Below are 27,316 nucleotides of genomic sequence, written 5' to 3'. Positions count from 1 at the left end.
CATTTTATAGGGCTGAAAATCATGGAGAACACATTACCATCTCATAAGTCAGGTTTTGCTTTTGAGAACATTTCCTGGGTTCAATTCTATGTTTGGGAAAGAGCCTTAATGCTCAGGTAAAGTTGGAGATGTGGTCACAAATATACAATAAAAACAGTTGGCAAGTTTTATGCAGTGGGTCTATTCAGAGTAATATACCAACCTGCTGTGTCTTTTGCTGCTTCGTACATATATAAAAATTACAAGTAAATAAATACAAATATGCCGGAAATTACTGGAACATATTGAAGGATACGATCATTGGACTCTCCACCAGAATGTAGTGCGAACAGGATGGACAGCGAGTGCCACCCGGGAGCATATTGACAGAACCAATGATAGTTAATAATTGACTAGGCAAACAAAATGACATTTAAATATGTTAAAGTAAATTTATTTCAAATGATCTTAAAGTAATCATCATAATAAAGTCACTGGACGCTTTGCTAAAATGCAAAGAACATATGTAGACACTGACAGTATAGACTGCAATGGTATTTATATATAATGGAGAAATAAACACTGACATAATGGTTTAGTTGAAATCTAGACTATATAATTTGAATATTTCACAATCACAACTACAATTAAAGCGGTTTGTACACTCCTAGCTACAATATATACATATGGTATCTATATTTAAAGTGGTTAGTCAATAAAGTGAGGGGGGGGAACCTTTATAATAATGCAATAAAGCCCAAATAATCCAGCAAGAAATTAGCTATCTACTAAGCTTATATACAAAATGAATGATGAAATGTAGGAATATAAACATCAATGTAATTGTTAATATACGTAGTACATTTAATTTACAATACAATTTTGAGAACAAAACTTTTGGATACATTAACAAATTGTAATGATTTAAACCTGTATGTCTTCAGCAAAGCTATTAACTTTTTGTAACAACATTTTTTTAGGTTAATTGAAAAAGATTTAAGAACAGACACGCATTGCATATTTATTTCTTTTTGGATAGCTTGTCTAATTTTAACAATTTTTTGATGAGTTATCATAGGGATGACAATTTTAAATTTATATACAATTATAAAATATCAACATTTATATATCCTACAAAATATAGTGATAATATTCACAGAATATATGGACCACTGACAATGTGTAGAAACTAATCTAAAAAGCATATTATTGTGCAATCAGTATCTACTGGACTTTTGTACAGCAATAGCATTGTATAAGCAAAAAATAAATGTAACTGTACTGAAGATATTGAAAATTGTTTTTTCTCTGATATATTTCATATTTTGTTGCCATTTCAATAAAAATTAAACTAACTGCTCAAACAGGATACTGTATTCGATGTAATAACTGCCCACTCCTATAACACTCAGCAATTGTTACATAGACAAACCATTTTCTGGCCTTAATATGACTTTAAGGTATGTGCTAGATGTAGAAAAAGCTGCGTGTGTTGCCCTTATAGTAAGTCTGCACCACAGTTCGAAATGAAATGGGGTTTAATGTCATACTCCGACTAGTGACTGGGATAATGAAGACAGGATCATAGTTTGCTCCACCTGCAATTATTGTTGTGAAGTCTTTAAAAGGGATGAAATGTACTGTTAACAGGTCTTATGTGTTGTTATAAAATACTTAAATATGATGTTTACCATATTCAAAAGATGTAATAAACAACCCACAAGTTATTTCTAAGCGCCCCAGCAGCCACTACATAAAATATGGTAAATAAAAATGCAATATAATACAATGAGTAAACACACCAAAAGTAGACCTTAATACATATAGTTACTGTACCAAAATGAGATAGAACAAAAATTTTAATCAGTTTAAAAAATATTTTTAGCTTTCCTTGACAAAAACCTTATTAGATATAAATTGTTAGGCAAAAATAACAGAATTACAAATAATCAGTGAGCTGTTTTTGAATTGGAATTGCCCCTCACATATGTTCATTAACACAGTCTGGATATACCTTTTAACCAGAAAATATTGTTTCACATTATCTATCCCTGTTAGACCAGAATAAGACACGCTTCTAATGAACGAAAATGACTATATAAACATATGCAATGAATATAGAGAGAATTACTTTTCTAGAAGCATAAAAACTGTAGTAAAGTACCCTACTCTTATTTCGAATCCCTGATAACCCTATGTAGAGAGAGCATTTCCTTATTTACAACACATGCCATTCAAAAACTTAAGTAGACACTTTATAGAGAACAACACACTTTTAATCATTCTGCAATGTTCAGCTTTTTTATTAGAATGGAAATTATTATTCTTTAAATTAAACAAATAAGTTACTTGGCTCATAAACCTATCTAGATCCGAACATTAGCTTCCCCTAAAAAAAAAACTTTAAGGAGGTGAATATCTTCTACCAGGAATATTACATTAATTAAATCCAAACTAGAATTTACACTACTTCCTGAAAAGGCAGAGATACTCTTATACTTTTTCGTTGTCCTTTTTTTTTTATTTGTTTTATTATTTTAAATTTTGAAGAATATGTTCATTTTAACAAAAAGCAGAATATTTGGCACATGAAAGTGTATTGAATCTGTACAATTGAGGCAAATTATTCATACCTCATGGGTTATCATTTAATAGATCAACAAATACATTGCATAATATACATGATTAAGGCTAGAAATAAAGAAATTGCTGTTGTTGCTTAATGTTTTATAAAAAAATCTTCAATTTGAATGGCATTGGCAAAGTATTTTAGAAAGAAAAAAAAAGATGATCTTTAAATAAATAGTAGGTAATTATCTTTACACAATTACTGAATTGAACGCTATTTGATCAAAAGTTTTTGAACTCAATACAGAACATTTTTATGATTCAGTATTTATCCTCTGAAGTATCTAAAAAGTCTCTTTGTTACACGGGTTCTGTTTTACAGTACTGATTAGGTGTGACTACGTTGCCGGGCATGACATAATCTCCTATCATAAACTGATTACTGACAGGATAATGCTGTGTACCACCGGTAATAACACTCTGAAAGTAGAAAGAAAAACAATAATATCAACAGGTTACAAAATAGACAGAAAACTAAAAATTGGTTAAACTGTATAGTGAAGAGTTTACCCTCATTGTCGAGATGCCAGTCTGCTGGTTTGGTTTGTTTGTCTGGGGCATTTCTCCAACACGGCTGTATTGATCTTGACCAAACGTGTGGTATGTCAAACCTATGATCTACTTAGGCACCTGACATCTTGGTTGTTGTAGGAATCACTGTTGCCAATTGACACCCATAAACAGTATTTTTTGTACTTATCAGTCTAGCTCCTAGATGAACTGACTGATTTGACTCATCTGGTGCATTTTTGCTGTGACAACTTCAACCTACCTCAGTCAAATAACGAGTGCATTTATTGTGAAAAACGACAGGTCTCTTACAAAATGCATCTCCTTCTACAGTTGACTATCAAACATTGACCTGAAGGGGCTTAACCATAAGGACTTCTGAAAATTAGGTAAGTTGGTGGTTAACACAACATTTCATTGGGGGGGTGTCGGTCAAGGGAAATGTATTTTCTATCCTTGCTTAATATAATTATAGCTATGTTAAATTGCAAATTGGTTATACAGGGAAAATGCATATTGAATTGCAAAACTACTCTTTTAAAGGCCTGCTTCTATTTTCATTCAAAACACAAAGACGAATCCATTCAAAACTCATGTTATCATAAAATACATTTTAAACCAAAGGGTGCATCATCTGGTAACAGACTAATCTAGATGTTTTGGGGGTCTCAAAAGCTACCAAACTGGTTCTATATCCAATTCCATTGCCTCTATTATTCCATAAGTATGTGTTTTTGCGCACTGCTCTATGAATCAGTTCTCCAATGAATAATGAACTGATGTATCTTTGACAAGATTAAAAAGTAACCATCTATTCCTAGTTATTTCTATTAAATGACCAATGTAGAAATTGAATTTTAAAGAAATGGTAATTCAAAAATAAAACCACAGATAAACACCCAAAATATTGTATAAATATTTTTGTTTTCATATAATCAAAGCTATGACATTGTACTAAAATTCCCTAACACATTAACCAAACCAAACAGAAATTTTTGATATTCAAGAACTATGAAATAGAAATAACCCACAATAGAATAGGTGAACAGAGATCAAATAACTTGCATACTTTAAAAAAAACCAAAAAACAAATTTGAACACTTTTGCTACCACATAAGTTTGCATATGTTCCCATGTTAACAAGTATACTGACTCTTGCTCATGAAACCATGCATATAACAAATCTTAACGCTTTCTTTCAAAAAATATTTTATTTTCGTTGCTGAGTAAGAATTCCTTTTTTTGTTGACCATGTGATCATACTTCATTTCTCTGTTTGAATTATCTTTTAATTATTCACAAGAATCGGTGGTTATTTAGGTTTATTATCATTATCTACACCTTATTGTGTAAATAAATCAATTCTTTCATTGATCGACACATGAATATTTAACTTGTTTATTTAGAGCATTGGCATCTGCAGCTTATTCTACAACAACTTTTGAATATATCAATCATAAATATTTTAACCATCTATTGACTGTAGATACAAAGGAGATACAAATGCTAGCATCTATTAGGTTAAGTTGCAAATAGAAATCCCTGGGTATACATGATGGAAAAAACTGAAAACTGCCATTGCAGGAGACTTGTGGTAGCAAAAGTTTAATGTAACAAAAAAAATACCATTCAACAAAATCATATTTCTAAATAGTGATTAAAAAAAAAGTATTAATAGAGCTCAGTCAAAGATACAGATGTAGTGTCAAGTGTCAAAGTGCTGTTAGTCATTTTAAAATGGAGGTAAAGCCAAACTGAGAATGAATACAACTTGCTGTCAAGTAAATATGGAAATTTAAGTTCTGATTATAATTTGTGATTATAAAACAGTGAAGAAAGGAGAACGCAGAAACATGTTTTTATTCTAAGTTTCTAATAAATCAAAGCTTTGCCTGGTAATATTCCCAGCCATTTCATAATTGATATAAAAAGACTTAAAAGCTACTCTTGACAGCATGCACTAAATCGTACCTGGGAAGAAAAGCTGAGTGGACTGATGCCCCCACCAATGGACGTTCTGTGACTATTGGAGACTGCAGCATGGCCAACACTGGGAATACTCCCTGGGTTGATTGGGGCAACTGTTGCTACATTAAGAGAAAACAATCCAGTTCAGTGCAAAAAAATAACAGTGCAATTTCAGGAAATGAATACATGTAAAACAAATCACTGCATAGCTTAATATTTAGACAATACAAGACAACAATTTATAGTGACCAACAAAACTTCTTCCCAACAATATTTATTGTTATTCTTAAAACAACATATTTAGGAAGATGAACTGACAAAATCCAAAAATACCCATTGAAAGTGATGGTTGGAAAACCTAGCTTTGACACTATCTGGATCTATACTGTACGAACAGTATGTAGTTGCTTCCAATTTATTGAAATTTTTAGCTCTAGTATAGTAATCTGCTCAATGTATCATTTATTGTACTTACAGACAGCTATAAGATTGGTTGGTACAACACCTTGATTTAATAACTGAGTTGCATCTATTGCTCCATTCATAAAACCATTAGCATAGTTCACAGATTGGCCTTGAAAAAGAAAAGAAAATATCATCAATGGGCATTGTCTTGCTGTACCGGAGGTAAATTAAAGATACATTATGGGAGATTCGGTAACGAGTTGGCAGTTCTCACTATAATAGTTAAAAACTAGATAATGTAAAGGCAATTTGGTGAAAATTTCATTCAAATTGATCCACTATGAACCGAGAACTAAGCGACTGAAATTCACATAAGCCTCGGTCATCATTACTAAAGTCAGTACGATAAACAGCATAGTCTCGATTATCCATTTAATCGTTTAATCGAGAAGGAATGTTATACAGTAAATCGGCTTACAATCCACTAAAGATCGCAGGCTAGCGCTGCCATCTAAAGTTGATTATGGCCTGGATAGGTTAATTAATGTCTAATTAATAATTTAGATAACATTTCAGGCCTAAAGAAAGACCTAAAATAGGCAGATTTAGCTCTTGCATAATGTATGTTTAAAGTTTTTTGGTGATGCATGTCTACATATATTAATAGTAACACAATAGCAAGATTGATGTGCCTCATTCTCAATCCCAAAATAAATAGATGACTCATTAATTGCTTGCAGATTTATGTTTTTATAAAGTATTAATCAATCAAATCGATTACCACTATGCTTTACTGCCGCAGAAAATCTCAACTATAGGATTTAGTCAAGGCATTGACAGACATTAATCTACATCAAGTTTGAAAATTATACTGCAATTAGAAGTAGAATGCAAATTGGTAAATGGAGACAATGTCAAAGCATGTTATGGTGTAAGTCATAGAAGTCAACTGTTGTAGGCAATACACATCCATAATACTTGGATAAAAACATTAATGTTTCTGAAAACTGGATGTTTCTTGTTGCTTGTTAATGCCTGAATCATACTCTTTTCAGACTTGTTTGATTTAACCCATAAACTGATTAATCCCAGCAATACTCACAAACAATAACATCTCCTTTCTATTGGGCTCATGCTTATTTCTACCTGAATAATACCAGTAATACTGACAACAACTCATTCCTATTGGGTTCATCCTTATTTCTACCTGTATAATACCAGCAATACTGACAAGGAATAACAGCTCATTTCTATTGGGTTCAACCATACATGTATGTCTAGTGCAGTGATTCCCAATGTGGGGGCACGCTCTACAAGGGGGGCAATTTGATATTAAGGTAGGGGCGCAGTTTGAAAAGGAAATTAACAAAAAAAAAAAAAATCCATGTGTTCCATTATTACTCTTACACCAAAGCAACTTTTGGTACAATTTACTGTCAAAAATGCCTGTCATCCCCCCCCCCTCCATATATATTATCATGTATCTGGCAACACCTCTACGGAAAATATGTTTACAGGAGGTTTAACCCTATTAAATGAGAGTTATCAATTTTCTGATTATGCAGTGTTAATTTGTGGTTTTAGTGTTTTGAGTGAATTATTATTGCAAAAAAGAAATTGACTGGCCATCACTAAACAAGGAGACATAAGACTGAAACTGACTAAATTACAGCCTCGTATTAAAACACTTTGCAGTAAACCACCAATCACAAGAATCTCACTAAATTGATTTTTCTTAAACTAATTACTATATAAAATTATTAATTTTTGATTTGTGAAATGAAATAGGGTTTAACATCCTACTATTCTGCTCCAAACTGGGCTAATGCAGACAGCATATGCCGTACAGTGTGATATGAGGAAAATTTTGCCCTGACTGCAGCCTACTCTTATATCAACTTCAAACTGTCAAGGGATCTTTTACGTGCACATCAATGTGTACACAGGACCTCAGGTTTTTTATCCCATCCGAAGGACTAGACAGCTGTCCTTGTCAGGCCCTCCGTCCTGCATAACTGACAAGGGAGAACCACGCCGGAAAATCTGGATGAACTTTGGTTGGCCAATGTAGGGATTGAACACCCAACCCCCAGACTAGCAAGCCAGCGTCTTACCCACTTAGCCACCGTGATCCCCCTTTCTGATTCGTTATTATTTTATTTGAACAATTTTATTTTATTGGAAGATATCAATATCTTATTTGAAGGATTTAATTTTATTATATACTTTTACAAAACTCAATTTGTTTTCATCTAAATGGGGGGGGGGGGGGCACAAAATAATTTGCGATGTTAGAGGTGGGGCAGACTGACCGGGAATAAAACTCTTTTCTATTTAGTACACCCTTAATTCTAGATGAATAATCCTAGCAAGACAGACAGGAAGGATCCGCTAATTTCTACTGGGTTCATCCTTATGTATGTGTAGATAAACAAGCCAACAGTGAGGCTGATGTCCCCCGCCGAAATCCTCAAATAAATAGATGACACATATGAATTAATCACACATCTATTTTTTTCAAAAGTATCAAGCAATCAAACTATACACTAAGTTTCATCACTCTCTATCAGATAGAATCAAAGTTATCTTGTCCCAAAGCAACGACCAAGGAAATTGCTTATCTCTGCTTAGCTTTAGTTCGATATGTTAATCATTGAACTAAGTCAAGACGAACATCTACATCAAGTTTAAACATTCTATCTCAATTAAAAGCAGAGTTGTTATGTTCCAAAGTCTTGACCAATCAAAATGCTTATTGCTACTTAGCCTAAGCAGACAATTCTCATCATCGAACTTAGTCAAGGTATTGATGTAATGAAACTATACACCAAGTTTCATCACTCTCACTAGAACTAAAGTTATCATGTCCCAAAGCATCAACCAATCAAATTGCTTATCTCTACTTACCATAAGCAGAAAATGCACATCTTCGCACTCTATCAAGGCATTGACCTCATAAACACCTACACCAAGTTTGAACATTCTAGCTCAATTAGAAGGAGAGTTATTGTGTTCCTAAGTCTCAGCCAATCAAATTGCTTATCGATCTGCTTACCCTGAGCAGAAAATGCTCATTATCAAACTTAGTCAAGATATTGATGTAATGAAACTATACACCGAGTTTCATCACTCTCATTTAATTAGAATTAAAGTTATCGTGTCCCAAAGCATCAACCAATCAAATTGCTTATCACTACTTACCCTAAGCAGAAAATGCTCATCTTCACATCCCATCAAGGCATTGACCTAATAAACACCTACACCAAGTTTGAACATTTTAGCTCAATTAGAAGGAGAGTTATTGTGTTCCAAAGTCTTGGCCAATCAGATTGCTTATCGCTCTGCTTACCCTGAGCAGAAAATGCTCATTATCAACTTAGCCAAGGTATTGATGTAATGAAACTATACACCAAGTTTCATCACTCTCGCTTAATTAGAACTAAAGTTATCGTGTCCCAAAGCATCAACCAAACCAATTGACGGACCCATTTTAATAGTCCCCTGCTTTCTTCGAAAGGCGGGCAACAGTAATCCTAGCAAGAATTATGGAGAAAAACATTTAATTTCTATTGGGTTCCTCCTTATGTCTACCTGTACAAACAGCAAATTGACAAAAAATATCCAAACCAGCGACTGCCAGGCAGGATACGCCCACATTTTCGAGAGATGGATAGAGAACAAGCTAAAAAGAAAGTGATTTTTCCTACAATCAAGGGCCATAATTCAGGAAATTACAATTCGATATGCGCAAATATCGAAAGGAACCAAGATCTTTGTGTTATAAACTTACATTTCAAGTTTTAACAAAATCGGATAAAAATTGTGACCTCTATAGGGTTCACAACCTTGATAAACCATATTTCTACGCTATTTGAGAACGAACGGCGGCCATTTTGTCTGTCAGTTTTGGGCCGATTTTCACGAAATTCGAACTCAGTTGTAACGGTGATATAATAATATGTTTTTTTAAATCGGATAAAAATTATGACCTCTATAGGGTCCACAAGCTAAAAACGCGATTTTTCGTACAATCACAGGCCATACATGTAATTCAGTAAGTTACAGTCCAATATGCGCGAATATCGAAGGGAATCGAGATCTTTGGGTTATAAACTTACATTTCAAGTTTCAACAAAATTGGATAAAAATTGTGACCTCTATAGGGTCCACAAGCCAAAAACGTGATTTTCGTACAAACGGGGCCATAATTCATGAAGTTTCGATCCAATACATGCCAATATCGAAAGCATCCGAGATCTTTTGGAGATAAACCTATATTTCAAGTTTCGTCAAAATCAGATAAGAATTGTGACCTGTAGAGTGTCCACAAACAATTGTGGACAGACGTCCGGACGGACAGGGGTAGGGTGCCCCGAGCTGAAAAAAATCTCGAAAACTATTTACAGTTATGGCACTATATTTATATAAACAACAACCCTAGATGATCCTTTATTATAAACTGCCAAGAAACTGTACCTGCGTGCTATATTTCACAAGATATATCAACTCGACTGCATTGTAAAATACACTGCTTTTGTGCACCATCCGCGGACATATTTGTTTGGGGTTTTCAATGTTGACGGAATTGTGTTCTCTTGGTTATTTCAAATTCTTGATTTATTTTCCGATAAGAATGAACCACCACTACCATTCGGGACTATTCGTTTAAATCGTAATTTGCTATCTGATGAAATGTGCTCCATGCTTCGATTGAATTTAAGATTTCCGAGCATGCGCAACGCAGCTCAGATTGGGATCGGCCATTCCCGTGTGCTTAATTTTGATGTGTGCAGTCCAATTTAAATTTATTTAAGTTTTTGTAGATATATTAGACCAATCTATTTATATTTTCTGTATACCCATAGACACATCGGTCTATTTATATTGGTATTTATATGTGAATGTGCCTTTGTAAATTAATATTTGATGTCCCATTTAAGAAATAATGTTCGGAAAGTATGTATATTGACGAAAAGTTTCATGGCGTAATTAGAGTATCAAATAAATAATGACAGACTATTTTAATCAATCTAAATGAAAAATATGCAATAGCTGATCAAGTTATGTACAGATTTGAGATGTACATTGACATTTTGAATTTGGGTTTGAATAAGTGAATACAAACTACAAGATACATAATTAAGAACAAATTCAATTCGGGAGGACGTTCCTTCTTGTATGATAGCACACAAGAATAACTATGCTGATTATTTTAATATGTATTTCCTATAACTTTATAGGGACTGAAAGCGATCGATAACATTAACAAAAACACATCTCATCGTGACGAACGCCCTCTGAATCAACATGCCTGTATGTTAGATCTTCTTTCATAACGGTATGTCGTCTATTACAACACTCTTACATACATTTATATGTACAGTATAACATCTGTCTTGGCAGATATTTTTTTTTATAAAACAGTCAATATTATCTTGTCAGCTATTATACGAAAGAAATGCAGGTTTTCCCAAAGATAAATAGGTTAAAAATTAAGGTAATCAGCGCAGGTGTACTCACTTTATCAAACCAAGCGTAACTCAAATCTTACCCCAAAACACGATCTGTTACGACAATTCACAAATCGATTGATAATAAATAATACATAGTCATTATTTACCAAACACAGATATGTGATTTAGAACTAATCTGTAATAAACATATATTCCAAATTGTTCTCCTTGGGACAAAATAAAAAGTTAAGTTTTACTTTGTGTATCTCAAAGGCAACTTTTCAAGCATGATATCAAAGCAGATCTAGTAGTAGGCGTATTTTATAAAATAAATGGCTATCCGAAAATTAACTGATTGGTTTAACTGACGTCTGGATTGACAAATAAAATGGTTTTAGAAACGAAGAATGGAGAAATTGTATTTTTTTTATAACCGCTAAAAATGGGCATTGAAAGTTTCTTCCGGTTAGGTAGGATCAGCCAGGTCAATTAATTTTTGTAAATTTTGTTTTAAAACTGAAATCGAGTGTTCCTTACCCCTACAAAAAAATAAAATATAGACTTATCGGAAACTTGCTGATTTAAAACATACCTATGAAACCGGAGCTGTGCCTTCAGTGCCTCTTTCGTTTCTCTATCTGTAAGTTGCAAAAACCCATTTTCCATACCCTCTTTACTTTTCCAAAGACCCACCCCGACAATTTCTGTTGTTAGGCACTCTTTTTTCCTAATCTCACGTTTCCCCTTTAGTATTAATTCATTCTTTTTCGCCAAAAGAACCGCTAGCTTTTTTTTTTTCGATTTCTTCCCGTCTTTGCCTAAATTTAGAAAGTTGATTTTTAGTTATCGTTTGAGCATCCATTAAGACCAGATTACGTTTATCAGGTGAAAGATTTTTTAGCCATTCATCAGATTTATTCATTTTATATAAAATGGACGCTTCGTTGCCAAAAATATTAGACGAGGGCGCGATCCTCATTAATCTATCGAGATGACTGAACACGGTTTCCGGTAATTTGTTGTGAGGCATGGCAGAACTCGAACAGGAAGGATTAAAGTCATCTCGATACTCAAGTAAAATTTTTGCAATGTACTTTCTAAACTCGGCAAAGAGGACTTCCAAAACATGGATCAGGGTTGAATTAAAAGTTAAATCAGAATCAAATTTCGTCAGGTTAGCAAGGACCGAATCATTTTCAATTTTGATTAGAGATTCAAATGGGTGTAATTTACCTTCAATATAGTTTTCAATATTCGGGTTTTCCAAAAAATCATGTAATTTCTGATAAATAGTTTTCATGTCAAGTGCATTAATGGCGCTTTCTAGTATGCGCCACAGTGGAGCAGTAATTAATTTATCTATCAAGCCCAAAGCCTGGCATTCAATATGAAATAACGGAATTTTGATATCTAAAAATATGCTTTGGGTCAATCTATTTTCTGTTCCAAAATCACCAAGAAAATTTTTAATATGCTTGGCCATATAATTTACAATTGCAGCATTGTGGAAAATAATATTAAACCGGTTAACATGAAATGACGTTAGCGGTAATTTTGAAATCCCAAGGGACTTGAGATACAACTTAAAAGGCAAATAACAACCCGACTTTTCGTCCCCACCCTGTGTACAGGCTTTACAGATGGTCCGAATCAATCGAACACACCCAGGTTCGTTTGGCAAAAATAAAGAAGCGGTTTTAAACGTTTGGGCCGAATACGTTTTAAAATACATTTCCTCAAATTTCTTCAATTCAGACGCACTTTTATCGACCAAACCAGTTAGTAGATGAAGACCGCAAAAGAAATGATTTATATTTAGGTGAATATTTCGCTCTGAATCTGATCAGTTTTCTACTAATTTAGAACAAATATTGCCTCTGTATTGTGTAAATAAAGTGTTAAAAAGCTTTTTGGTGCTGGCTCTGTCTGACATTGTATTTCTAATTTGGAAAATTACAGATTTACTAATGGGCCCAGCTGTATCATCAAGATCTGCCAAAATTTCATTTAAAGTTGTAAGAGTAGTTTGCGCAGATTTATCAGCCATATTTCGAAGACCAATAATAATTGGCGTATGAGTCGAGTCAGCGGTTATTGCATATGTACCGAATTTGGAACCAAATTTTGTAGTTTCGTCCGTATATAATTATAAAGTGGTGTTTTTCGCCGACTTTAGGGTTTCCGAAACATGTTTTAAAGATACACCGACGCGCTCACATGATATTCTCTGATCTGTAGATTTTGTTGGAGTATAATTAGATTTGAGTCCCGCGATAGCCAAACATGCGGTTATAACCGCGTCGACGTTGAGGTTTTTTAGTTGCATGACCAAATTATGGCATTCTGGAGTGTATCTTTGATTTTCGACATCATACAAAATTATTTCTTCCCCACGAGGTTGGGACTTACAACCAGTTTTTTTATTTGCCAAAACTTTATTATTATTAATTCTTTTGAGGTCTTCCGTAGTCTATTTTTTAAACGGAAAATTGTTTTTGTATACCTATTGATCCTTCTTAATAAATACTTATTTTTCCTATTTAACTTAGTCATAGTCGCATCGGCAGATGTCTGTGTCCCTCTATTTACTGGAAAAAGGAGCTGTCGAGATAATCGTCATATAATTTTAAAGATTTATTACAATTCTTTATATGTTTACCCAGCTTTCTAGTCTTTGTCTTCAGTCTGACCAGCCTACTTCGAATACCGTTGTCATCAAACGTCACGCTGTCGTCATGTAAACCAGTAATTATAGACAGGTGCTCTGTATTGGTCGGAAATTTATTAATGATGCCTAGTACTAGCCCATTTGTAATACTTGCGAAGGGAAGTTTAGTTATTGTACTGAGATCATAGTCATCGCCCAAACCAATGCTGGATAGTAATTCATCGTTGGAAGTCATGCCTGCTAACTGAATCGATTGACAACAAATTAAAGAGTCCGTCGGTCAATTCCTAAACAAAATAAAAAGATTTGTTTCCCCTTAACCCTAAAAGTCAATAGTCTCGAACAGTTAATCTGGTCAATCGAGACTAACCTTCGTTTCGATTAATTCCCGGTAGCAAATTTAAAATACGAAACAATTTGTTAAATTTCTTAACTTGGCATAACTCGTCTTGGGCAATTTAACGACTATTTCACGAACCTTGCAGAATTAAAAGAAAAATACCGGTTGTACTCTCTTTTTGCCCAACACACGTTATTGGGAGATGTGAAATCGCCGAAACTAAACGACAGCACTCTGTAAATAAATACCGAATTGAAAAAAAAAAACGACAATAAATTTTAGAATTTTTAACGTAGTTAGCGATCCAATAATATCTAAAGACCAAAGCCTGATGAGAATATTTTTAGCATGTCTTTATTTACCATTTGATGTTGTGACAATACCACGTGCATGGCCCTGTTAGTGAATATTTGCTCCGAGCATGTGCTCTCAGCGTGCCCGAGCCTGTTTCGTCATCATTGAGAAATTCGTCTTTGCACAGTCAACACCTCTCCAGGTAAGACCAAATTTCTTAGAGACTAAATTAGACTGCTTGGGGCACCCTAACAGGAACGACAACAATATACGTCCACATGAAAATGTGGGCGTATAAAAAACGGACACCACGACAAGACATGGAGAATAATGAAAGTGATTTGATAAAAAATTGATGGATATAAATTAAGTACCTGGGTAAGCATTCCAATAATTATCTGTTGCTGACTGGTTATTACAACCAGGTGGTGGTTGTGGCGTTTGACCAGTGTAGCGGAAAAATGGATTTTTAAGGTCTAGAGTGTTGACAGACTTCGTACTTGTACCTGGTATAACTACTTCTATATCTACATCATAACTTTGTCTGAAGATGAAAAATAAAAGGATATAATATAGATTTTTATTTCACTATAGACAAACGTGGAAAAATATATACTCCTTAATGTGGTGTGAGGGTCTTAATATCTGTTCATTGTGAAGTATGGCAGGAAAGCTAGTTGGCAAGGATGTCTGTTTAGCCATTCCATTTGATTCAAAGATTAAGAATCAACTTGCTATCCTTTCAGAAACGATTCCAAATTAATAAGAGTTGCAATCAGTAGAGATGTCCAATGAAAACCTAATATTAGATATTTTTTTAATACCAGCAATGACTAAGAAATGTTACTTACCTAGCATTACATCGTAATACACATCTACCTGTCAATGTTTGTCCTTGTTTAACTAATACAGGTGTTTGTAACAAACATCTAACTTGATACCAATGTGTTAATGGTTCTGTTGGTGCTGTTGATAACCACACATTATTGCTACAAATGAATATAATTTCATATACAAACATTCTTTATAATACAACTATTATTTGAAATTATTAACAGGATATCTTATGTGCATTTCCCCTTTAATATTGCATAGAATGTATCAAGTCACAACCCCTACCAATGCTACTTAGATTGAAATGAACTCGACATTTCCGAAAAGCTAAAAAAAATCTTTGTTTCAGTGTTAAATTGTGTACACTAATTGTGTACCCTGAACCGACAGGGAAATTTTAATGTAAGCATATAAAAATTTTATTCGAAAAAATCCTGAGCAATACTATATTTTGCTATAACATTAAAATTGTTAACTGATGTTTTCCTATATTATTACCTTTAAATAATGTTACTAAAAACCACACAATGTTTTTTTCTAAAAGCCACTAAATTTACCTTGACCCAAAAAATCCTACATCAAACCAGAAAGCGAGACCATGAACCATGCCTGTACTTAATGTAGTAAATGTTAAAGGAATGTCAATAACATGTAGTTCTGTTTCATCGGCTGTTTGAAAATCAACTGTATATTTGAAGGGTTTTGCTAAACATATCCGTACATCAAATGTATCCTGAAAAACATGTTAATAAATAAGTACACCAGTACACAAATAAATGACAACTGTTACATTTTATAATGTTATAAATGCTACTGTCATTATAATTATTGACTTTCAAATAATTCATAGAGAAACAAAAGCTGGCCTTGATGATAAACATTTTTTTCTGACAGAATCAATTTTTACATTTATGTTCTGTTTAATTTATTAGATTCCATTGAACTGAACCTTTACACACACTTTTTATAATCATTAAAGAACACACTTACAACTATAGGTTGCTTAAAATATTCAGAGAGGGCAGCTGTTCTTAATGTTGTCAGATCAACACCATGAAATGATTCCTGGTACCTAAAATTAAGGAAGAGTACATTGTATAAAGGGCTTCAAATCTAGAAATGGATGTATCATTTAACCATGAAATAAGACCCTTAGAACTTTCATAAACAAACTGACAGGAAATATCAGTTGACAAACAAAGGAAAGCTTAGGAATAGGTCATATTTGTGTTCATATTTTATGGACCTTGTTTCAAATTTATCCTTATCATACACTTAATCTTTAAAGCTAAGCATACAATTTGATTAAATAAAATATAGATTTTTTTAATATTTTGAATCGTCTCCATTACATATGGAACTAGATGTTATAGACTATTTAACCAATAAAATCCTTATTTCTAATGGCCTTTCTGAACCAAACAAAAGAATCTCCCAAAATTCCAGACACAACAAGTGTAATACTTAAATAAACAGATAAGCACATGCCCTGGTGCACAAACTATTTCAAAGACATTGCATGTTGACAAAACAATAGAATGATTATTGAATATTGTTTACCAAAAATTAGCTTTAGAATACTGTTCATTATAAAGAGCTTCATCTGTGAACGGTGCTATATGTAGATCTCCTTGAGTTGGAAACATTTTACCTGTAAATAAAATATGATAATAAATATATTAATCTGATCAGCTAACATGAATTATTTTATGGTACATATGAATGGATCGGTGTTTGAAAAAACAAAAAGAGACAGGGTTTGAAGAATGTAATTGCTACCCTAAGAAAACTTTACATGAGGAGCTTGGAGGAAATTTTATGACAAAACATGTTTGTCAATTAAGACCATGCAAACTGATGAGATAAGGAGTGTTATTTAGTAGGGAAAGATGCAACACATGCTTAATTGTCCTGGGCAATCCCCTCTGAACTATTTACTGGATTATAAAAATTACTTTCAAATATGCAAATCGTAAATTGAAAGAAGCCTCAGTAGAGTATGTATAATTCATGTGCTATACTTGATGACAAACTTTGAATTCTAACTGTGTTGTGTACATGGGAATATTAAATTTTTGTGAATTCTAGGGTTTAACGTCCTACTTTCCTGGAAAAACCTGGGCTAATGAAACGAGAGACCCGGTTTATGACATGCAATGTTCTGTAAAGCGAACTTCTCCTGGATAGGTGTTTAAAAATCCCCTTAATCAAAATCCAAATGTCAAGTGCTCTTTTACATGCACGCGAATGCTTACACAAGACCGCTATTTTCGTGACATTCGACTGACAAGACACTCTTAACTGCTAGACCCTCTGTACTGCACCCTGAGCCATCAGGGCTCCTTGAGCATTAGAAAGCATGTTATACATGGGTTTTTACGGCAATAAAAAGATCTGCCAAATTGGATTTCAGGGTAGCTTTTCGTTTCAAGCACTAATGTGCAAGAACAGCTTTAAACAACACTACATTAAATAGCAGCTATATAAATATGTCCAGGACAATTTATGAAATTGAAACCCAACCAGAAAGTAAACACTTAAATTTTCTAAGGTGTGTAACCGAACTTTGTGTCAAATTATAACCATTTGGCCTAAAAATATACACACCTCCTGGTTTTAACCACTTTTTAGCATGTAAATAGCTCTCCAACATTCTTTCATTAAATAACATATAACCCATAGGTTCAGATATGATTATATCAACCTTTTCTGGCACATCAACTTCTTCCACTTTACCCGTAATAACACTGATACGATCACCTAAATTATTATGTTTAACCAGCATCTACCAAAATATACAAATAAAGGCTTTTATTATCATGTGTGCATAAAAATATGCTGTTATTTTAGCTTTTAGCTTCCGTACTTAGAATGTTAGATAATACAACCAGCGGCTGCCAGGCAGGATAGGCCCACATTTTCGAGAGATTGATAGAGAACAAGCTAAAAAGGAAGTGATTTTTCCTACAATCAAGGACCATAATTCAGAAAATTACAATTCGATATGCACAAATATCGAAAGGAACCGAGATCTTTGGGTTATAAACTTACATTTCAAATTTCAACAAAATCGGATAAAAACTGTGACCTCTATAGGGTCCACAACCTTGATATACCATATTTTTACGCTATTTGAGAACGAGGGGCGGCCATTTTGTCTGTCAGTTTTGGGCCGATTTTCACGAATTTCGAACTCAGCCATCCTTAGGGTGTAACGGTGATATAATAATACGTTTTTTTAAATCAGAAAAATATTATGACCTCTATAGGGTCCACAAGCTAAAAACGCGATTTTTCGTACAATCAGGGGCCATAATTCAGGAAGTTATGTTCCGATATGCGCGAATATCGAAAGGAACCGAGATCTTTGGGTTATAAGCATAGATTTCAAGTTTGAACCAAATCAGATAAAAATTGTGGCCTCTACAGTGTTCACAAGCTAAAAACGTGATTTTTTGTACAATCAGGGGCCATAATCCATAAAGTTACAGTCCGATACATGCCAATATCAAAAGGAACCGAGATCTTAGGGTGATAAACCTATATTTCAAGTTTCATTGAAATCGGATAAAAATTGTGACCTGTAGACTGTTCACAAACAATTGTGGACGGACGGACGGACAGGGGCGACGACAATATACGTCCACATGAAAATGTGGGCGTATAAAAATGATCTGATAGTCAAAACGCCCATTTTAACTTTTAATAATTAAACTCTCACAAGGTTTTCATATTAACCATTATACTTGAATCTGAAAGTCATTTTATAACTTTATTTCAAACTTACCTCACAATGATGAGCCATACTACTGGCTTCAATAGCATAAACTTTTTTAGCACCTGACTGAACAGCAAAGAAAGACAAAATACCTGATCCTGCACCGACATCCAGAACAATCTGGAAAATAAGATATAATTCCAAATAATTACTGAGTCAATCCATTGTTGTAAGTTAAATTCACATTAAAATTTGTTGCATTAAGACCAGGACAACATTTTCCAAGCGCTGCTCACATGCACAGCTTAACCATGCAACGGACAACAAATGTTTCAATAAATATAGAATAGATTGGTTCAGCATATATTGTTTCTGCTCTGGGAATGTGTATGTAATGTATCGCTTGTCTTGTTTTCTTGTGCAGTTATCCTACACAGTCTATTAGGAGACTCACAAGTTTATCACAGAATTATCTTCCTACCTTATCTTGAAAGTCTGTCAAATTACTAAGCATTGCCTGTTGATAAGTAGATGTTCTGATATAATCTTGCATCATATTTTGCTGCTGTGATAAATAACCATAAAACTGAAAAACAAAACGTACATGCAGTGCGGTAATTTAGACAGACAAGCTAATTAAGTTATAAATCTTATAATTTCAATCAGAGAAATACAGAAGATACATTGCCAGATATTCTATAAAGGATACTATGATGAGCAGTTTGTTCCTCATATAAAGTATACCTTGCACAGAAATACTGAATGAAGTAGCATTTATAAGTCTTCATCTCATTAATAACTCTGTATTGACCAAAGCATGCTGTACCGTACAGGGCTGTCGGTAATTTTTCACAGTTGATTAGCAGCACTGCTAATCAAAAAGTCCAATTTTGCCAAATTTGATTAGAAAATTCAAAAATTGATAAGCAGTTTTTCAGTTTCAATGTAAAACACCTAAATACCAAGATATTACTTTAATTCATAACAAATATGATTAGATTCCATTCTGACTATTCTTAGATTTTTTTAGCACTGCCACAAGTACTTGTGACAGTTTGTAAATGTGATGTAGACATTTAGTTATGTCTTATGTCTGAAGCCAATTCTTGACAGTGACTTCCGAAGCCCCACTCATTTTAATTGTTATTTTTTTGTTACGTTAGAAATCTTCGTTAGAAAACAATCTTGTCTGCTTTTTATCGTGTATTACTATTTTTGTTCAATCGGGTGCACCTCGATTAACTAGACACACGCGATATAAACAATAATATTTTATGGGAATTTTTACTTTGATTTATCATTTTACAATACGTTAACATGTATTTATTTTTTTATATTTTATTTACAATACGTGGGGGACACACTGGAGTTATTTATTTCAAAATGAATATGATATAATTACTTGATGTCTCGCAACGTGAGTGCGACTATTTGATTCCCTATTTCCGGTTTAATAGTCCCTATTCATAGAGTCTGGGTAGTTCGAGAAGAAAATGTCAGACGGAGAATTCAGTTTTGTTTATAAAATTTTATTCAACATTTTATACACGTTGAAAGTGTTGAGTAAGCCTTCTAGTCTTCAAAATGTGGATTATTCTTGTGACAATATCCATATTGACAGGCACATTAATGATTCGCAGTAACTGCGAATCAAAAACGTCAGATTTTAATTTTTGGTTAGCAACGGACGAAATATGTATCGCAAATTGCGCTGCGATACTGGCTGTCGGCAGCCCTGGTACCGTAGTATATAATCAACCTGATGTTACTTGGTTTACCTGAAAATACTGTACAGCTGATGCTTCATCTGTTCGATCCGTGAACACTGACGTTGTGGCATTTCGTAACTGTTTTAAATAATGTTGGAAAGATTTCAATGCTGCAATAGATCAAAACATAAAAACAGTTAGCATTTGACATATCCTATATTTCATACAGATGAATCCGATGGATCAATGGCAGTAGAAGCAAACATTAGCTATTGTTTGCTATTGTGAACTAAACCACACTGTGTAATACCCAAGCCTGCAAAGACAACCTTTACAAAACTAACCATGCTGAATGTTAGCTACATGTAGGTTTCTGAGGTATACACATGTACAACATTATCTAGAAATTACATAAGTGGAGAATAACAAGATATTACATAGCTATTATTATCTGAATTTAAATGTACAAACCCTTTTTAAATACATGTACTACCGGTAAGTGTTTTCAGCATTTTTAAGTATGTGCTTGAATAGATATTTAACATCAACTTTTCAACTGAGTGATCTAGTAACTCCTTCAAATATCAACAAAACATTTATATTGATCATGTAGATATACATACCATGAATATTAGTAAATTTAATACAGTAAGAGGTCTGGTTGTTGGTTATCATAACAGATTGCTTCCCAAGTCGACAGTTTTCTGTTTCACTGTCTATTTTTATCTCTTTTAATGATGAATTTGTCTCTTCTACAAAGAAAATAAAAGACTAACCTTGTATTTGCTATGCATTCAAAATGAAACATAATTTTATAAATAGTTTTCATTTTACCTTTCAAAAATCTCATACATTCGAAGTCAGGTGAAGTCAGGGATGTAAAAAAAATAAAAAATTTTGAATCCACTAGTCCAGCATTAATTTCCACTAGTCCGTAGTTGGACAAGGTATAAGCTTTAATATTAGCCTGCAGGTAAAATAAAACTTGAAAATGGAATAATTGAAGAAGAGTTGGTGAGAAGGCTGAAGTCTGCACAAAATTCTCCTCCTTGCACACAGTCATAGTACATGAACATTAGGGATGCTATAATTTTACCCCGCGGACATTTGTCGGCTTCAGGAAATAACTTCAATAAGCTTCTATTCCCACTACTCGATTTCAACTACAAATATTTTTATGATAGCATGTGTTCTGAATACAAAAAAATATGTGCACCTCGCTATTTTTCGTATTTAATTCCCATTCGGTATTCAAATTTATGTCAATAATATTCCTCCAAAATTATGTGTGTTTGTAACACGATAGAATGAAAGCGACCGACCGAGGTCAGTAATATTCCTCCAAAATTTGGTGTCTTCAAATATACAGCATAAAATGAAAGCATAGTTTGTGATGTCAAAATATTGTTCCTTTATACGGCAGAAAATGGAAGCATAGTTTGTGATGTCCAATCATTGTTATCTTTTTAAAACTGTATTTTAAAATTATATCGGCGTACAATGTAGCATTAACACCTGTATGCAATACAGGTAGGTACAATGTATGGCCTCTATGTTATTGTTATTTGCCCATGTGACATGTTTTTTCCCGCCAAAAAGAACCATTCTAGTTAGCGATGTAGAAAGCCACGAGAACTCGCGTGCAAGTGCAATTTTAGCCATGAAGCTGTTTGTTAAACAAAAAAAATTAAATTAGTGTGTATTAGCTTGGATTGGAGATAATAAAAGTGTGATATTTTACAGTGTATTTATCTATATCACTAGTTTAATTCACAAACTATAAAAAAATCAGCAGTGAAAGGGCACTAGTCCAGGACTAGTATGGCTAAAAACAATGTAGGTTACTAGCCCGTAAGGTACTGTTGGTAGTGGATTTTTACACCCTGGTTTGCAGTATTTTAGCAAAAAATCAAAGAGACATTGGCACTTTGAAATTATTCACAGTTTCTGGTCAGTCTGATTTGACAAGAGAATCTTAATTCTATGCACGGCATATAGCGGTTTTCATGGAGTTCACTGGATGTTGTGGAAAATGACTTACTTTGTGTAGACCAGTGCTTGGATTTCTAATAATTTGAGGTAGATAGATAGACTTACATAAAACACCCTTTTCGGGTAGCGTGCAAATTACACATTATATTAGGAATGGAATTTACAAAAAAAACAGGGATGAACAATCATACAGTGAGGCTGATGCTCCCGGTTGAAATAAATAGATGACACATTAATCTTCAAGAGTATCGAGCAATCAAACTGATTATTAACTATACACTTAAAGTTTCATCACTCTCTATCAGATGAAATCAAAGTCAAAGAAATTGCTTACCTTTAGCAGGAAATGTTAATCATTGAATTCATTCAAGACATTCACCCAATAAACATCAAGTTTAAACATTCTACCTCAATTAAAAGCAGAGTTGCTATGTTCTAAAGTCTTGACCAATCAAAATGCTTATCGCTCCTCCGTCCTTAGCCAAAGCAGAAAATTCTCATCAAACTTAGTCATGGTAATGATACATGTATAATGAATCTATACTTGGAGTTTCATTGCTATCACTTAATTATAACATAAGTTATCGTGCCCAAAAGCATCAACCAATCAAATTGCATATCTCTGCTTACCATAAGCAGACAATGTCCATCGAACTCCATCAAGGCATTCACCTAATAAACACTTACACCAAGTTCGAACATTCTACCTCAATTAGAAGTAATAGAAGGATAATTATTGTGTTTCAAAGTCTCGGCCAATCAAATTGCTTATCGCTCTGCTTACTCTCAGCAGAAGATGTTCATTATAGAACTTAGTCAAGGTACTGATGTGCTGAAACTATACACCAAGTTTCACCACTCTCACTTAATTAGAACTAAAGTTATCGTGCGCCAAAGCATCAACCAATCAAGTTGCTTATTTCTGCTTACCCTCAATTAGGAGAGTTATTGTGTCCCAAAAAGTGTGATGGACAGACAGACGGACGAACCCATTTTAATAGTCCCCTCTGCTTTCTTCGGGGACAAAAATACATAAAAAGTGGATGATACATGTACATGTAGAGATAATTCTGAATACGACAGTGGGGAATGTCTCTTCAAATCTTCTACATGTATTATCATATTTTCTTCATTTTCTTTTACATGTACATGTAGATATATAAAATAAAAATACCGCTACTAAAACTTATGAATCAGATATTTACATCTGTAAAAACTGAACCAACTAATTATACAGTAGAATCTGCAAGCAGCCATTCCTTTTCAGCAAGACCTCCTTGTAAACTGTCACAATAGATCCACCCCCCTGGCCCCTCCGCAAAGAAATTATTTGGTTTCATCTCGATAATAAACGGTCGCTCCTCTAACACAGCCAGCGGCCACTGTTTTAGTTATAAATGTAACAAAACATTGCCCATTCAACAGCCATTGTTGATACCATCCCATCGTAGCATCTCAGCTAATCCTCTGATTAACAGTGTATCTGGCCACCGGTGGATGAGGTAAGAGAGAGAGAGAGAGAAAGAAATGGAGTTTAACATCCACTCAACACAAACTAGGTCATTTCGGGACTAACATATGGTTTAATCTTATTTCAATAATTCGCTTGCGCGTAGGGGTCTATAGCAGCGGGAGGAAACCGGAGAAAACCCACAAGGTTGGACAGGCGACCCTACTCCTTGTCATGTACAACTGGGGATTCGACCACGCCAGTTGACTCAATGACAGACTTTATGATACAGCGTGCACTTGCTAACCATTCAGCCATCCAACCCCCCCTGGATGAGGTACATATAAGAAGAACCATGAAAATAACAATAAGCCAGGGATTATCCGGCAAGTAACCTTTTGTATTATTAAATGACAAACTCTGATCATTATTATGACACGTAAAACAAAATTTGATACTGACTAAATAAACTAAATGTACCATTATTTGTGAAGTTGAATTTTGTCGCGATCCTGTAGTATCTACTTTTCATTGCTGCTTTGTTGTTGAACAGAAGTGTTAGTGCACCCTATATTACATACAGAGTTACACCCTGTGATAATCGGAGGAAAATTCAATGATAGATCGATTGACATACATGTACATGTGTTTTTGTTTAATAAAACAAGCGGCTGCCAGGCAGGATACGCCCACATTTTCGAGAGATGGATAGAGAACAAGCTAAAAAGAAAGCGATTTTTTGTACAATCAGGGGCCATAATTCAGGAAGTTACATTCCGATATGCGCAAACATCGAAAGGAACCGAGATCTTTGGGTTATAAACTTACATTTCAAGTTTCAACAACAAAATCGGATAAAAATTGTGACCTCTATAGGGTCCAAAACCTTGATATACCATATTTTTACGCTATTTGAGAACGAACGGCGGCCATTTTGTCTGTCAATTTTCACGAAATTCGAACTCGGCCATCCTTAGGGTGTAATGGTGATATAATAATACGTTTTTTTAAATCGGATAAAAATTATGACCTCTATAGGGTCCACAAGCTAAAAACGTGATTTTTTGTACAATCAGGGGCCATAATTCAGGAAGTTACGGTCCGATATGCGCGAATATCGAAAGGAACCGAGATCTTTGGGTTATCAACTTACATTTCAAGTTTCAACAAAATCGGATAAAAATTGTGACCTCTATAGTGTCCACAAGCTAAAAACGTGATTTGTCAACAAAAAGGGGCCATAATCCATGAAGTTTCGATCAGATATATGCCAATATCGAAAGCAGCCGAGATCTTTTGGAGATAAACCTATATTTCAAGTTTCGTCAAAATCGGATAAGAATTGTGACCTGTAGAGAGTCCACAAACATAATACGTCCACATGAAAATGTGGGCGTATAAAAAAAAACAATTCATGATAAAACAAAATTTGATACTGACTGAATAAACTAAATGTACCATTATTCCTGAAGTCGAATTTTGTCGCGATCCTGTAGTATCTACTTTCCATTGCTGCTTTGTTGTTAAACAGAAGTGTTAGTGCACCCTATATTACATACAGAGTTACACCCTGTGATAATTGGTGGAAAATTCAATGATAGATCGATTGACATACATGTACATGTGTTTTTGTTTAAAAAAAAAAACAATTCATGGATCTCTTCACAAAAATTGATAAACATTATCGAATACATAACAATAGGGGTTTCACGTCACGTGACTTTAGCGTGAAATCGGACAGCCAGAGGCTGAAATATACCCCACTTCAATCTACGATTCTGAATTACTATTTTATGTAAATGCATTACTAGGAATTGTATTGCAATAGTTTAATATTAATCTCAATATCTGCAAAGATTCAGGCTAAAAAATTATTGAAATGTAAGAGAAATTACCGTTTGTTTACATGAGACGATCGCGAGAAAATAGCCTACCGCTCTGACGTCACGCGGCCTGAGATTTTCCATTGCTACGACTCACTTCATTGGTGAATCCGCACCTTAGTTACCGGGGGATTTTGATATAGAACCAATCAAACGATAGATAACATTTTTGTGATTATTATGCTTGTTGATACGTGGTCGGACAATTAGACCCGGAGAAAATGGGATTTATCTGTTTTGATGACTGAAAATTGCTAAATTTCGACTAAATATAAAAAAACTTTCTTGCGGTATCATCCAGATTATAAATATTTGACATATTATCATTCAAATTATTACGATTTTAATAAATTTTAGCTGACAACAACGTGCGGATTTCAGTTTTAAAATTGGTACTAGCGATTCTGAAGGGAAAATACCGCTTATGACGTCACTCAAATATGACTGAAAAGCACTCACTTTGGTGCCATGCCACGCATTGACTGGTATAGAGCATTTTGATTACATTATTGACGTTGATCTCGGATTTTAAAATTCCATAACTTTGAATCTAATTAGAATATTTTGATGAAATAAACAGATTTGGGTAGCATTTTATGTATATTTTCACAAAATATTTTTAATTTTTTTTTTCTGTCATTTGAAACTTTGACCTGAAACCCCTAATAACAAAGGTATGCAGTAATATTGATTCTTTAAATGACATCTAGAAGCAGGGTTAACTATTCGTAACAAAACATAACACATAACTACTTCTCTATTATCTAACTTGAAAACATGACCTGTATGTGTTATGAAACGTTCAGCGAAAGCTAAATTTACCGATGTGATGAGTAGGCCTATCAATGTTTACTCCCGATGCAACAAACACTGGGATTTTATTAAGAGGTCACTCTCATTAAGTGATCAGTAATGAAAATTTCCTAATACAGATTCTACCTTATCTACAAGGGCTTTTGTATTTATACACGTAGGCCTACTACCAGATTAGGCTTGATGTAATACAAGTCACCAGTACTAGTAGGCCTACTGAAATTCTATATCTATAAATTGAAAATTCTAAGGAATTTTGACTGAGGAGACTAAGATATCCTCATAAATGATGTTCATATTTTATAATTGTCAAATCAACAAATTAAATTCTTTACAGTTGTATTCTAAACAAATTAAACATTACATGTGGGTCATTTAATCTTCTTTTTTTTTCAAAAAAGAGCGTAACTTCCAATAGTCTTTGTTTGGCACAGAAAAGAATGAACCGCTGAGGTCAACCAAAACAAACTTGGCAATGTGGAGTTTTTGGCCTCTATTTACGTGATAAAATCAAGCCTGCTGAATATACAAACCATTGCTGAATCTTAATAGAAGACTTTCTGCGTGAGACTTTACTTCTAAATTTTGTGGAGATTCAAATGCTGGTTGGAATTGTCCATTTTCATTGAGCAAAGAAACAAGCACGTTGTCAAAAGTCGCCATGTTGAAATT

General features: G+C 33.9%; 1 protein-coding gene across 2 annotated transcripts; it reads right to left on the bottom strand.

Annotated features, from left to right (window-relative positions):
- Positions 1-411: 411 nt before the first annotated feature.
- LOC126819609 (histone-arginine methyltransferase CARMER) lies at positions 412-27,311 on the bottom strand. 2 transcript variants are annotated; one of them, XM_050547734.1, is made up of 14 exons: positions 27,178-27,311; positions 21,130-21,258; positions 20,576-20,676; positions 19,279-19,383; positions 18,867-18,977; positions 17,687-17,864; positions 16,640-16,730; positions 16,070-16,151; positions 15,637-15,812; positions 15,097-15,234; positions 14,620-14,789; positions 5,561-5,659; positions 5,089-5,204; positions 412-3,027 (listed from the first exon to the last, which is right to left on the bottom strand). In XM_050547734.1, the coding sequence occupies exons 1-14, from the start codon at positions 27,305-27,307 to the stop codon at positions 2,908-2,910; spliced, it is 1,746 nt and encodes a 581-aa protein (XP_050403691.1). In that variant the 5' UTR covers positions 27,308-27,311; the 3' UTR covers positions 412-2,907. The 2 variants fall into 2 exon arrangements, with proteins under 2 accessions (XP_050403691.1, XP_050403692.1); XM_050547735.2 differs by lacking the exon at positions 5,089-5,204 and having other exon boundaries at positions 2,887-3,027.
- Between the last annotated feature and the right edge of the window lie 5 nt (positions 27,312-27,316).

The sequence above is a fragment of the Patella vulgata genome, chromosome 4 (genome assembly GCF_932274485.2).
Source record: "Patella vulgata chromosome 4, xgPatVulg1.2, whole genome shotgun sequence".
Lineage (NCBI taxonomy): Eukaryota > Metazoa > Mollusca > Gastropoda > Patellidae > Patella > Patella vulgata.
This window is presented reverse-complemented; position numbering and strand designations above follow the sequence as displayed.

Excerpts from the sequence above, each read along its gene's own strand:
- LOC126819609 (XM_050547734.1), bottom strand. The coding sequence starts at position 27,307 with ATGGCGACTTTTGACAACGTGCTTGTTTCTTTGCTCAATGAAAATGGA. Across the intron at positions 15,235-15,636 it reads GTAGGATTTTTTGGGTCAAG|CAATAATGTGTGGTTATCAA; the intron begins GTAAATTTAGTG and ends ATTCATTTGTAG. Across the intron at positions 14,790-15,096 it reads GTATTACGATGTAATGCTAG|ACAAAGTTATGATGTAGATA; the intron begins GTAAGTAACATT and ends TTTCATCTTCAG.